Source organism: Protopterus annectens, chromosome 11.part0 (genome assembly GCF_019279795.1).
Source record: "Protopterus annectens isolate FY-2018-M chromosome 11.part0, PAN1.0, whole genome shotgun sequence".
Lineage (NCBI taxonomy): Eukaryota > Metazoa > Chordata > Ceratodontiformes > Protopteridae > Protopterus > Protopterus annectens.
Genome location: NC_056745.1, coordinates 1,113,528,451 through 1,113,542,721, shown reverse-complemented (window position 1 = coordinate 1,113,542,721; position 14,271 = coordinate 1,113,528,451). Strand labels below are relative to the sequence as shown.

The 14,271-nt window shown below is 41.3% G+C and overlaps 1 protein-coding gene across 1 annotated transcript in view; it reads left to right on the top strand.

The window, feature by feature from the left end:
• BPGM (bisphosphoglycerate mutase) overlaps positions 1-13,762 on the top strand; it is a 169,768-nt gene extending 156,006 nt beyond the window's left edge. Inside the window, exon 3 of the mRNA XM_044088474.1 lies at positions 10,392-13,762. Within this exon, the coding sequence (XP_043944409.1) occupies positions 10,392-10,576 (185 nt within the window). The 3' untranslated portion in view covers positions 10,577-13,762. The remainder of the gene's footprint in view (positions 1-10,391) is intronic.
• The last annotated feature ends 509 nt before the right edge of the window (positions 13,763-14,271 follow it).

Below are 14,271 nucleotides of genomic sequence, written 5' to 3'. Positions count from 1 at the left end.
GGATGTTGCTACCTCTAGTGGGGGTAAGAACGAGATGGTCCAGGGCATTGGAATTAAAGAATTCCAGGAAACATTGGGCAAGTGTCTTGGTACTTGAGTAGTTTTCCAGTTAATAGAGGGGTAGTTGAAGTTGCCCAGTATGAGAGTGTTAGGTTGGACCCCAATATTCTCCAGGGTGCTTAGGAATGTGGAGTGTGAGTCTTGGGACATGGTTGGGGACCTATAACAGGCTACAACCTGAATCGCTGTCTTACCCAGTGTTAGCTGCACCTGACGCATCTCTGATAAGTTATGTTGGGCTACCAGTCTGAAGGTGTGTGCATCCTTTATGAGCATGAAACCAACGCCTTTGGAGCTTCGGTCCAAGTTCTGGGGCTGAAAAGTGTGGAGTGAGTTGTGGCTGATGGTGCAAGTGTGCTTTCTGCTGCCTTGAACCAGGTCTCTGTTATACCACAAGTGTTGATGTCCTCCTCTAAGGAGTGCCTCGAGCGCTTACATTTTGAGATTTAGACTTCTAGCATTGAGCAGCATGACCTTGAGATTGCAGTTGTTTGTAGTTACGGTGGTAATTTTGGTCTTTGGAGCACCGCCTAAAAAAGGCACTATAGGGGTAGCAAGTGCCTTGGCCAATATCCGGAAGGCCAGGGGTGACAGATGCAGGCCATCTTTGGCAAAGCATTGAGGTCTGTCAATCATGTCCTCCCAGGCAGACAGATACTGGATCCCTTTAGAATGGCACCAGAAGCTTAGCTAGTTGTTAAAATCAGTCATTTTCTGCTTGTACTGTCGTGTCATTCTGGGTGATGGTAGGATGCTGCTCAGAGCTAGGGTCATACCTGCCTGGGCTACGTAATCCGAGAGCTCCTCCATGCCTCCTCTTGTAGTCCAGGGAGTTGCATCTCAGTCATTCACACCCACATGTACAATGACAGAATCATATTTGTACCTGTTGTTGAGGGACCCGAGTGTGTGTGTTGTGGCAGATCCTGGCACCTGACAGGCAGCTGACTGTTACTTTCTCCTTCAGCCTGGAGTGGGACATTAGTGTGCCTCATTGAGTCACCTATGACTAGTGTGCTGGGCATGCTGTTTTGCCGAAGGGGCTTTGGTCGAGTGGCACACTGTTTAGGAGAGTTGTGTGTCTCGTGATTAGTGTTGTGTTGTAGTGGTAGAGTGCATTTCTGCCTTGGAGATCTCTGCTATTTGGGTAGATTTTTGAGAGCCTCCGTGAAGGTGGGTGTGTGGTTTGTGTTTTGATGTGAAGGCAGTGCTAGTGTGTGTTCTGGAGGGCTGTGTTCCATGTGTTGTGGTGCAAGTGCTGACCTTCTCCTCTTGACCAGCTGTTCAAGTCTTGGCTGGATAGTACGTGGCTACCAATTAGGATATATACAAGTTAATCTCTTGCAAGTCTGAGTGTTGGGAGGTAAGAGGAGAGGGTTGTCAGTGTACACGAGTCTACATTGCCTCAGGATGCCCAAGTTCACTAGGTTAATAGGGGAAAGCACAGGGAACTGACCTTTAGACATGTCTGGAGGGGTGGGTGTTAATAAGTACTGGAGCGGTTTCCTTATAGAAAGTTTAGTGCTGGTAGCACTTTTGTGTGCTACAGTAATTGCTACAAGAAGTTTGATATAGTAAAGTGCTAGACTAATAAGCTAGTAAAAGTGCAGGAGAGGAGAGAACTAGCAGATCTAAGGGAAAATTTAAAGAGCAGACTTTGGCACCTCTCAGAAGCTTACAAAAACAGTCTTGGATGCAGCAAATCTGTATCTGGACTAGACTAGATACAGGAAAAGCAGGAAAAAGTGCAAATGTGGGCTTTTGAACCAGAAAGTTGAGAAATGGAAAAACTGCCCGTAAGGCCAATAAACTGCAAATTCTGGGCCAGAAACCACTCCTCTTGTGGTAGATAGGCTACCTAGTGCTTACCACTCCCACTGATAAGCTTAGAAGGCTTCCCTCCAACACAGAAAGGCTTGGGTGGCTCAGAAGCTTACAAACTGACCGGCTGTTGTGGACATTTTCCAAAAGGGCATTACTGAGACTGACACCTGGTGTCAGTCATGGTCTCTAGCTAAATGCCAAAAACATGCATAGTCATCCCATTTGGGAAAAACAAAACACCCATGAATTACCACATAGGTGGCAGCCCCCTTAATACAGAAGAGGTAATAAGAGATCTGGGGACCCAGGTAGATAGTAATCTCTCCTTTGACAATCATATTGCCAAAGTAGTTAGGAAATCATTCTATGTAGCCCATCTAATTACTAAAGGGTTCGCATCTAGAAATAGAGGTTATAGTGCCCCTCTACTCGTCACTCATCAGACCCATCATAGAGTACAATGCTCCATTTGGGAGGTACTTCACAAGACAGCTGGAAAGACCACAAAAGTACCTCACCAAGTGGATTACTGGCCTCAAACATATGTCCTATGCAGCCCGACTGGAAAAACTTTGCTGTACTCAGTGGTATATCACTTACTCAGAGGTGATCTTTGCCTGACTTGCAAAGCCATGTACAACTCAGAATTGATGGACATGCTCCACCTAAAGAAATCCAAGTCATTGTGAGCCACTCACTCTAGTGAGCTAAACCTCGCCACAACAGTAACTAGAACATGCAGGAGGGATAGATTCCTGTCAGACTCCCCATGCTTTGGAACAAAATTCTTAACTACATTAGGCGAGGCCCCTCACTTAACACTCTTCAAGACCAACCTTGACAAGTGGATGGGTAACAGATAATACACCCCTGGGATCACTTCATTGGCTCTTCTTGACAGAGGCTCAGTTAATTAATCAATGGGGTAGTGAAAGCTGACACACTCTGGCTAGGCTAATAACTGCCCTCGGGCAGATAGCCTAGTACCTACCTATGAACAGTCCTGGATACAGTAAATCTGTATCTGGACTAAACTAGTTACAGGAAAGGCAGGTAACAAGCTTGGAATTAAATTTTTTTTTTTGTAACAGAAAAGCAGCTAAAACAGCACTAAAACAATTTAAGTGCAGTGCAAGCTAGAATGTCTTGTCTCTCCACCAGGGAATTTCTCCGGTTCATGGCTTCCACCATTCCGAAGCTTCCTGTCAGCAGGCTTCATATGTGGGAGCTTCAGTGGTACCTCAAGTCAGTGTGGCTCCAACACTGCCACCCCCTGGACTTCTGGTACTTTTTCTTCCCTGTCTCAGACTTGAGCTTCAGTAGTGGATTCAGTTTTAATTCAACCTGGTGCTTCCTTTTCAAGCTCCAGTTCCATCTCGTGCTATTTATAGATGCCTTAGACAAGGGGTGGGGTGCTTCCTGTTCCCCTCAAGGTTCAGTGTCTCTGGCCTCCTCATAAGAGATCATACCACATCGGTGTAAAGGAGATAAGGACTTTGCTTTTGGCTCTACAGGCTTTCCTCTCCCACTTTCATCCCGGGCCCCTCAGTTTTCACAGATTAATACCACAGTGATGTGGTATGTCAACAACCAGGGGGGGCACAAGGTCTATATTGTTTGCAGACTAGCTGTTCAGGTCTGGGCTCTAACTGTGCAGTATCAAGTGAGACTGCAGGCAGATTACAGTCCGTTGGAGTACAGTCTAGTGGCAGAATCTTTCAGCATGTCCAACACACAAGCTCACAAATGGATGCTTTGAAGATGTATTCCTAGACTGTGTCCATCAGTGGGGTAGATCTTTTTGCCTCCACTCTGAACACGCATCTTCCTCTATTTATGTTCTAGAATTTGAAGTCCTCTGGCTTGAAAAGTAGGTGTTTTGTCTTTTCTTTGGAAGGGGGTGTTTCTTTATGCCTTCCCTCCCCTTCCTCTGTGACGGAGTCTTATAAGATCAGGCAAGACTCTTCCCAAAATCTTGCTTGTGACTCACTTTTGGCCCAGACAGCATTGGTTCCCCCCCTTCTTTCTTTCTTGGCCAGGGGCAGTCACCATAAGTTACCTCACCAAGTGGATCTTCTCACACAAGACTAGGTCTCTTATCCATTCTCACTTCTGTCTTTAGTTGATGCCGTTTGTTGATAGGGTTTTGATTCCTTTCAGATGGCTCTTTCTGAGGATGTGCTTTGGGTTCTGCAGGAGGCCACTATGAGGAAATCATGTATGTACAAATGGAGAGATTTTCTGTCTGGTGTGCCTCTTGCCTCCAGAATCCCCTATCTATGGAGGTTCTTCTGGTTCTCTTATTTGTATGATCTACACCATGCTGGGTTAGTATATTCTTCAGTTAAAGCCCACTTGTCAGCAGTTTCTACTTGTTCGCCTCCTCTGGCCTCTATTCGAGGTCAAGCAATTTCTTAAAGGCGTCCTTCATATCAGGCTTCCCAGGAAGTGTATTCTGCCTTCCTGGGACCTCAGTTTTGTACCTGAAAAATTGACCCTGGCTCCTTTTGATCAGCCACCGTACAAATTTGTACTTGGAAGACTGCTCTTTTGGCTCATATTCCTTCCTCTTTCCTTCTCTGCAGTTTGCCAGTGAGAAGGATTTGCATAGACTGCTCCGATATTTAGATAGAACTAAAGCTATTCGCAAATCTGAGCAGTTATTTGTTTCTTTTCATCCCAGGACTGTTTTGAAGCAAACCATTTCTTCCTGGATTCCTAAAGCCATTACTTTTTGTTCTTTTCGTGGAGAATGTCTTTGTGCATTCTTCTAGGGCAGTTGCCTTCTTTGTACGGGGGATGTTAGCATAATATTTTTCTTAGACAACCTCAGCCCATAAGGAACATGGGGGCCAGATGGGGTAAAATTACAATTTCCCAGCCAATTGTCAAGGTTTTGTTTTAATAGTTAAGAATTAACTCTGTTTTACAAGGATGGAGAGACTTTTCCATAGTGCAGGGATATTATGGGACATACCTCTCTCTCTCTCTCTCTCAATGTTCTGTTTCACAGAAGTTCATATCCCTGGATCTAGTGTTTCTGGAGGCTTGTTTTATATAAGTGCAAACCGATCCATCAGGGCGGGGTCTGAGGAAACCCTGTAAGCCAGGCAAAGATCCCCTCTCAGCAGCCTGTAGGAGATTGCTTAAAGGCTCTGTCTCTGTATTCATTGTGTAAAACAAGAATATTCATGCCCTGAATTATCCTGGTGAGAAACCTTTGTGGGCATTCCACCTATTGCAAGTGTCTGGTTAGATGCATGCCAAAGGGGCAATAGTATTCCATGTCTGGTCTGATGACGGCCAAGTAAATTGGTGCTATAACTTCCCTAGACAGTCTGGGGGCACTGTTTAGATTGAAAGGTGTAGCTTATTACACTTGTACTAACTGTATCCAGTTCCATGTCCTTTCCTACAGGATGACTGGTAGCTTTGATGGCATACAGTCTTGACCTGTAAGACTATAGCCATGAAAGTTCATACAGCTGTGAAGGATTTATCTCATTACTGGTGTGTTACATGTGCTGTTTCCTGGTGATGCAGAATAGTATGCAAGGTTTGTGTTTATGCTTGGCCCATTCATGACTTTAGTCCTTCATACCTGAACTAATAGGTTGTGCCATATTGTCCTACAGTGGCATTCTGCACAGGTTCGCAAGAGTTCCATGTGGCCTTCAGGTAAGTCATGAAGCATCTGGAGCTCGTTCTTTTGTTTTTCAGTGTTTGTGTCTGCCTGGAGAACAGCCACATCATGCCTTTAAACAGGGGCAGCCCATCTACAGACCTGTATTCTTCAGCCTTGCCAGGGGTGTTTGCAAAGCCATGGGGCATATTGCATAACTCATGAAGACATTGAGCTCTGATGTCAGTTAAGTTTCCTATCAGTTTGGTTTGGTTTTGTGAAGAGCAGGCCCTGTCTCTTGATTGAGCTGTTTTAGAAAAGTTAGAGGCATTGGACAGTGGTCATTCCATGCATGCTGATTATTTCAACCTGCCAAGGCTTTTGACTGTATCCCACATACTAGTATTACTGAAAAATTATAAAAATTAACATAAACCACAACATTGTTAACTGGATGACTTATTGATTTTATTGCTTGCTTTTGTTGACTGTGAAAACCCATCTGGTTAGAAATCTCCTTTTAGCAAATGCTCAGAGGAAACAAAAAGCTCTGCAAGGTACAGAGAAAGTAACACACCCCCACACCCCCACCCACACACACGCAGTGCAGTGAATCGTTTCAGCATATAATGAGAAAAAATTGATTACACGGTGTTGAGAAAATCATTGACAAGATGCATATGAATAGGCAACATAAAATGTAGTATAAACATAATCGGACAATACAGTGACATGAAAAATCATTCAAAGGTAGATCAGAATGAATGCTTAGACAGTTTAGACCTATAGTGTTTTTTATATTAGGATAGCAGTAAAGTGGTCCATTTTAGAGGAGGGTCAGGTAGAGTCGAGAATACTTTAGAGGACTTCAGGTTGCTTGCATGAGGGGGAGGGAGTACAATTATAAACTTTAGAGATGTCAAAACAGAAACTTTGGGCAGTAAGGCTGGACAATTTGGCATTTTTCAGGTTGGAAAACTAGACCATGAACAGTTATCTACAATTCACCCAGTTAAGGCAGCTCCAACCAATTTATCTGTTTTATAGCTTGTGGTGATGGATCTGTAAAGCCAATCCGCTGTAAAATTAGCTATTTTGCTGTAGCATTTTGTCTAGTATGGTTATTTGTGTAGTTTGCAGGTTGACAAGTGTATAGAAGTATGTAGCAGGGTGGTTAACAGAGCAGAGGCAGTGGTTTGCCTAACCTGGTCTGTCAGGCAAGGTTCATACAGCATGCCAAGTGTTTTGTACACTTTGGTAGTTTGCTTTATGTGGTGGTCAGATTTCATGGCATCTGTGATAAGTAGGAGCTTGGTATGAGTTAAAAGTTAGATTTTTGCAATGTCAGAAGTAATGGGTTTGTCATTAGTGTATTGTTTAGGTGTGAACAGAATACCTTTGGTGGTCTTGGGATTTAATTGCAGTTGAAAGGTGTGGAATCCTGTTTTAGTGGTGTTGAAGGCTTCCTGTGTTTGGGTTTAAAGTTGTTTTTGACACTGCAGATGAGTGTGCAGTAAACCTACTGAATGTTGTAGGTCATCTTTGAAATATTGATTAACAAGGGGTCAAGGATCGATTTGTGAGTGAGGCACCCCTATGGGCATGGAGAGAAATGAAGAGATGTCATTTTCCATTTTTACAGCTTTGTCTATTGAAGAGATGTCATTTTCTATTTTTACAGCTTTGTCTATGACTGAGGTAGCTGTTCAACCAGGTGAGAGATGAGTGTTAAAATCCTAGGGAGAAGAATTTGTAGAATTTTTGGTGTCAAAATTTTGAGAAATCGAAGTGCTGCTACTAAGTTCCTGCATTCCTACTGGTGGTGGAGACAAAGCGGAGTAGAGCTGTTGTACTGCTGTGCTGTGACCAGAAGCTCTGTGTGGAGTTTAGTCAGAAGATTGTTTGTGGTAACAAATTTAAATAGTTGGGATTGGGCACATTATGTAAGTCTTGGGGGGGGGGGAGCAGAATGGCTATTGGCCTGTAATTGTGGTGGTATCAGTAGAAGGAGCCACATTTGTGTAGGGGAAGGATGCAAGATTTTTTACCAAATTTTGGGGGCTTAAATTGCTCCATTACAGAAAGCTATTAGGCTGGAGATTGGGTAAGCTAGGGTTTCTGCTGTAAGTGTATATACTGTGCTGGAAGATTTCTGGGGCAGTGTAGTCAACTTCAGTTTGGAAAAGTATGTACAGATGGTAGATTTGGGGATGAGTTCAAAATCCAAATATGCTGAGATTTGTTGACTCTAGAGGGAATGAGCTGGTACAAGTGGTAGAATTGTCTGAAGGAAGTTACTGTGTTAATAAAATGTGTATTAAATTGGCAGACAATGTTAGTGTAATTAGAATGGTTTGTATGGGCAGTGTAGCCAGAATGAATGAATGTTAATGGAGGGCCAGAAAAGTTGGGGGGATTTTGCTTATTGTCTTGGGAAGGTTTTTTTGCTTATTGTCTTGGAAGTTTTTTGTCAGGTTGGGCATCTGTTTTGCTGTGTTTTGTAGTTTTGGCGAATGGATCGAATGTGTGTTTCCAAGTATTCCAAGCATTGCATGTTCTATTTCATCATTTTTCCCGGTTAACAAGGGTGCAGGGTTCTCTCACTCCTTTGTTTCTTAGTGAGCATGTTCATTTAAGATCAAGAGAAATGCATCATTAGTATGGGGCAGTTTCATCTAAAGGGATAGTGTGAAGGAGGTTCCAGTTAATTTATCTTACTCTGGCAAGGAAAGTGTCTTTATGGGATGATGCGAGTTTATGTACTGTATTATAGCAGTGGTATTTCATGGGGAAGTTTAGCTGCTTAACTGTAAAAATAAGGAGGTGATCACTTAAGGAATCTGGTAGGGAACCAGAGGCGAGAATATTGTTTGGGGGATTTGTGAGTATTCAGTCAGTGGCGGAGATTTTATTGTAGATTTTGTTGCATCTAGTAGGATTGGAGCTCAGTTGAGTGAAGCAGTGTAAATTGATTTGCATTATTGCTGGATTCTTAATCCAGTGGCACATTCCTCTTCTGAGATCACAAGAAGCCAGACGTTTTGCTGAGATTTGGATCTCTGAAGAAGATTGCTGCTGTGGGTCATGTATTGGCTATCCAACTGTTCCCAAGCTGTGAAAGTTGCTGGTACGCACTGTGTAAAACTGAAACTAGGTGGGATGTCACACGGGGTCAGTGCTGGGTCATCTCTTGTTTCGCTTTTATTTTGCAGCCAGCCAAGCCAATATCCCAGAAGTGTGATTGACAAAAGTTTGATAACTGCAAAATGGGCACTAATCTCCAGCAAAGACTGGAATATACACACACCTGGTATGCCAAAACTAATCTCAAGTTAAATGCCAAAAAGTGTAGAGTAATAAGAGTTTAGCAAAAAAAGCTAAAACCACCTCATACATTATAAATTGTACTTGTCATAAGAGGCCGGAGTACTTTTGTGGATGAGTCTGTTTGATCATTGTTTCCACCATAGTTGAAGTTTTTCTGTCTAGCCCAGCTAATTTCTAAGGGAATATCTCCATGACCCAAGGTAATTCTACACTGTACTCTTCCCTTATCGGACCCATAATTGAATATGATGCCGCCATTGGTATGCACAAATCCAAGCATATCTGTCATCTGGAAAGGCTTGAGAGATTTCTAACAAGAAAATCAAAGACCTATAATCTTTCAGCTACTATGATAGATTAATGCTATTCACCTTATATTTTGCAGCCTACCATCTACACGGAGTTGACCTGTGTGTCACTTTTTGAGCCATGAAAGATAACATTTTATATGACCTATTTACTGGCAAAACTAGTAGCTGTGTAAATACACAAGCCCTAAATATACACTAGTGCAAGAAAAATCTTGTAGCCTTAATTCCCTTTGCAAATTGCCACACAAGGACTGCAGGAGTGAGCAGTGAACTTGTCCACCCCTACCTTCCCAATGCGTCTGTGCATTGTCAGTACCAAAAAATGAATTTTAGCTCCTGGGGTTGGAACAAAACCCATCAGTCTTTTAATCTTTCAGTATCAGAGATGAATATGCAGCTTACTTGGCCATTAAGCCCTTTTTGCCTTAGATGTGCTTGCTCAGTTTGAGTAAAATTGGAGAGGGAAGGGGCTGAGTGCCCCATACAGAGGTGTGTCCAGAATATGGGAGGTCAAAAATGCAGGATTTTGCTGATGCTGAGCATGGGATTTAGAGAAGCCAGGCATTTTGAGATTGGAATCTCAGAAGAGGAAATCCCCAGTTGATGATAAATTGTATTACACTTCCTCGCATATCTGCTTGTATGGTATGTGCATATCTTTTCTTTCCCTTTGTCACAGTATAGGAAAGGCTCCGGTTCTTCCCCGCATTGAACTCAAGAAATACCCCTCCCCCGTAAGTATTAAAGCAAACTTCATACTTACTGACTGTAAGGTTGAAACTGGATCATTTCTGTCATTTGAGGTACCAGCTGTACATTGTGAATACAGAAAGGCACTAGTACCCCTTGCAGGACAAACCAAAAGGGTAGTTGCAGAAGAGTGCACATTGATGAAGGATGCCAGTCTAATCACAGTAAGCACTGTAGCTGGTGGAACACCTGTGTGGTTATGCACCTTCATGGAGAATGAGGAGAAGCTCTAAATTTAAACTGACATTATTTAGAACGTGCATTGGGTCAGCTGCATATTCTGTAGTATAGATGAGAACTAACTGTCTACTGCAATAATTACTTTAAAAAGGATATAAGGGGTTGAGTTTGATTTGGATTGTTTCTCTTGATACTGAGAAATGAAGTATGACCATTTTGCATGAATCTACTGACCAGTGATTTATCTGTAGGCCTGACAGAAATGACTGCTGATGGCCACTGATTTTGTATGTTTGTTTTTCTTTTTTTTTTAATAGGCATCTCCAATGAAGAGGTCCTCAAACTTACTGTGCCCACTGGTGTACCAGTTCTCCTTGAACTAGATGAAAACATGCATCCAGTAAAACCACATGAATTTTTAGGAGAAGCAGATGCTATCCAAGCAGCTATTAAGAAAGTTGAAGAGCAAGGCAAAGCTACTGTTAAGATTCCTGTGAAGTAAACTATTGCAAGAGACTCTTATTAGCTGTGTTTGGAGTGGTTTGGCTATGGTTTGGCATTTGTTACTTATTTGACTACTTTATCAACTCCACTGCCACTGAGTGTCATCAGGGGCAGCTGCTTTGTCATAGTGTCACATCACTTGTTCCACCATTGTGTAGGCCTGAGGTTAGCACTTGATTTGAATGAATGTAGGTTTTCCTTTGGCACTGTAGTTACCTGAATGAAAAATAAAATAAGTTGGGCAGTCTCTGTTGTCATTTCACTGAAAGAGTAGGCTGTGGGTGTACTCCGTAAACTGCTTGTTTGAAAGTGTTTTATATTCTGCATTTAAGATATGTAAAAACTGTTACAAAATCTGGGCTCCATTTTTTGAAATGCAGCTTATTTCTACTCCTTTTAACTGCAGAATACATCTTGCTTGTCATCCATTTCCAGTCTATATTTTGTAGACTATTAACCATTGTATGTTTTGACTGGTATAACCACTTGCTTCCAAGTTAGCGTGCTTATCCCACTGTACCTTTTTTATCCTAATGAGCTAGGATTTTGTTGGTTGTGCAGTTTTGTTTTTCTTTTAGCATACTTTAGCACACTTCATTGCTTTTCACAGCTGTCTCCCCCTCTCTCTCTTTTTGGCTAAGTACTGTTGTGTGGCTTGTCTGATTTATACAGGAATGCCATGGGATAGTAAAGAAAGCTGTTTGAGCCAGTCTTTCTCATCTGCCTTGAAAAGGTTCCTTTTTTCAGAACTGTAGGATGGCAGAGAATCTGCTACATTTTTTAATGATTCCTTCGAACATCTATGCTGTGTGATAGTGGGGTGGTGGTACTGTTCTGATTTCCTCCTTTAGTTTAAGATACCACTCTCGAAGCAATCTGCCCTGGCAGAGTTAGTGACCAGTCCTGAAGACTCTGCATTTTTGGATTTGCATGATATTTTGAAGATTTGACCAAATCCAGACCTGACCACATGGAATGCATGACTATTATCACTCTGCATAGCATGCGCATAGAGATGCCCTTCCTCTGGGCCTGTACTCCTCAGTGTTGTACAGGTCATAAACTGCAGTACTGTGATGTACTGCTGTTGCTCTGTGGTTCTAGGCTGAAGGCCTACACTGATTAAAGCACAAGTATATGAGAGAAATGTGCCGTTTCTGCAAAATGGTTGGATACCTAAGGAAGGTGAAATAGAGCGATATAATGGACCTTTCTCCGTAGTAAAATGCTACTGTACTCTACTCGATGTAGCCTTAGTATTAACTTAAACATCAGGTCCAAAGGGACAAAACTCAATTGGTCATTGCAATTCTTTTTACTCTTAGAACAGTACTGTATGACAGGATAATGGTCTGAGGTGCCAGAATGCTTAGTGTTATCTTAAAACTAAGCTTTAAAAAACACTTTTCTGCAGTACTTTTCATTTATTTTCTACGTGGGACATCAATTGGTAACATTTTGCCACCAATTCTGAGTGTACGGTAGAAGGTGGTTGCCACCTGTTGCTTCCCCCAGAGAGTATTGGAGAAATAATTTGAAATCTTATTTTAAATACAGTTACTTAAAATCATTAATTAGGGTTGCCACCTTTTGTTGTGGCTAAACCCTGACCAAGGCCACACCACTGTTACCTCCCATACCCTGCCCATCTCCTCCCCTCTCCCCACCTATTTTGACATTGTTGCATCACATGAGGAGGAATGCCCTTTTTTTTTAACAAACTGCGGTAGTCTGTTTTTTGAAGCAAAATACCAGTTTGTCTGGTAGTCTGAAAAATAATGTAAATCAGTTTAATTTTCGGATAGTCCAGAACAAATCAGATATTTGAGAATGCTAGTATGTTGTTCCTGAGGAGATATGGAGACATTTCCTTCTGTCAACTATGTTGTGCATTTATAAGCTTTAGATTGTAGAAGAGCACTTTATTTTCAACCTCCTTTGTGAATCCAGCAGTCTTTTTTTGAAAATGCATCCTGAGCAGTGAACACTGCATCAAACCAGCAGTCACCAAGATCTTTAAGATATGCAACTTAACCTAAATTCTTTTTCTGTATTTGGTATCTCCTACTACTAATTTACCTCATGGCAAGCCATCTTCAGTTTTCTACACAAAGTATATATAATAATCAAAATGCAGCACATGATGACGCTAATTTCAGAAGCGGGAAACTATCAAATGCTTCATGTCGGGGCATGCAACCACAGTTTAAAACTTGGTGATGGGGCAATGCTCGAAAGTGTGTAAAAGAAAACTGGTTTAGAAGGATATCTTGCCCTGCAACAAGAAACAAAGTAACGTGACTTTCTGCACTTTCTTTTAATTTGTTTAGTAGTAATGCAAAAGTGGCAACTTATTTGCCGTTTTTCTTTTTCTATCCCAGTTTCCTGAGGCTTTCTTTTCTACTTTTTTAATCCATTAAATTGTAATTACTCCCTTGGCTTTTTATTGTACTTTACAAGACTACATGATTCTAAGTTATTTTTCATTCTTCCAGAAAACTAGCCAGTTAAGTGCATTTATAACTTGTCAGAGCATGTGTACTGATGTTGTCCGGTTCCATAATATTGACTTTGGACAGTGTTATCTTTTCTTTTGAAAACACGTATGCATTAAAACTGCTACATTTGGAAGAAGTCACATTTATATAATTGGAGGAGGGCAACAACAGTGATTTGTATATTCGTCTTTTTCTCCACAAATAGAAAGTTTGCACGTTCTTAGTCTTACTTAGAAATTTTGCACTGCTTTATTTCTTGCATGCAGATTACCAGTGCTGTTATTTTTATTTTATTTTTTTTTACATGCTTTCTTGGATTTGTGTGCTTAACTTTTTTGGATTGTTGAGATCAGTGTGTTATTCACTTACCAAATAAAAAGTATACATCTGTGTTTAACTTTGGATGTTTTCTGTTGACATATGCGACATCGAATCACATTTATAATTTAAAAATTTGACAGTTCTGTGCGTAAATGATATATGAAAAAATGTCATATTTTTTGCAGGAAAGAAGTATTTAAAAGTATTGCCCCTTGAAATATTGGGTTATTTATGTATTTATTTTTAAAAAAATATGCAGGTAATATATACCCAGTTCTGCTTTCACTTGACTTGCTCCTGTAATTTGTCTGTGCATTTTATTAGTTTGTATGTATCAAAGTTCTAAATAAATTGCTCTAAAAGTATTTGTTTCAGTGTTTTTTTTGTTTGTATAGTGTGTAAGATTGTTGTTTTTGTGTGAAACATCAGAACTCGTATGAGATAGGTGATGTGTAGCAGTTCTTATAAAGTAACAGCAGTAGTAAATTTACACATTTACCACCTTGCTTCACTGACTTTCCATTTTGACTTTCCTACTTGCCCCCTTCATGAATAACTATAGTTTTATATTGTTCCTTATGCTGTCGAAGCTTAATCTGATTGAACACTACTGACTCTGGAAGCTTAATCCAGCTGTCCACCACCTTTTCCAGGGAAAAAATTGCCTACATTTTGTACTTTCACACCCCCCCCCAATAATGCCATGGATACCAAAATTGCATCATGTATGCTTCCCAGATTAAGCAAAAGCAGGCCTAAGATACTCAATCTACCATTGTATCCTTTCCCATCTAACCTTTAATCATCCTGGTTTGGACTTCCCTTAATGTGCTCCAGCTTTCCTGTAAACCCTCATAACCCAGGCTGCAGTCAA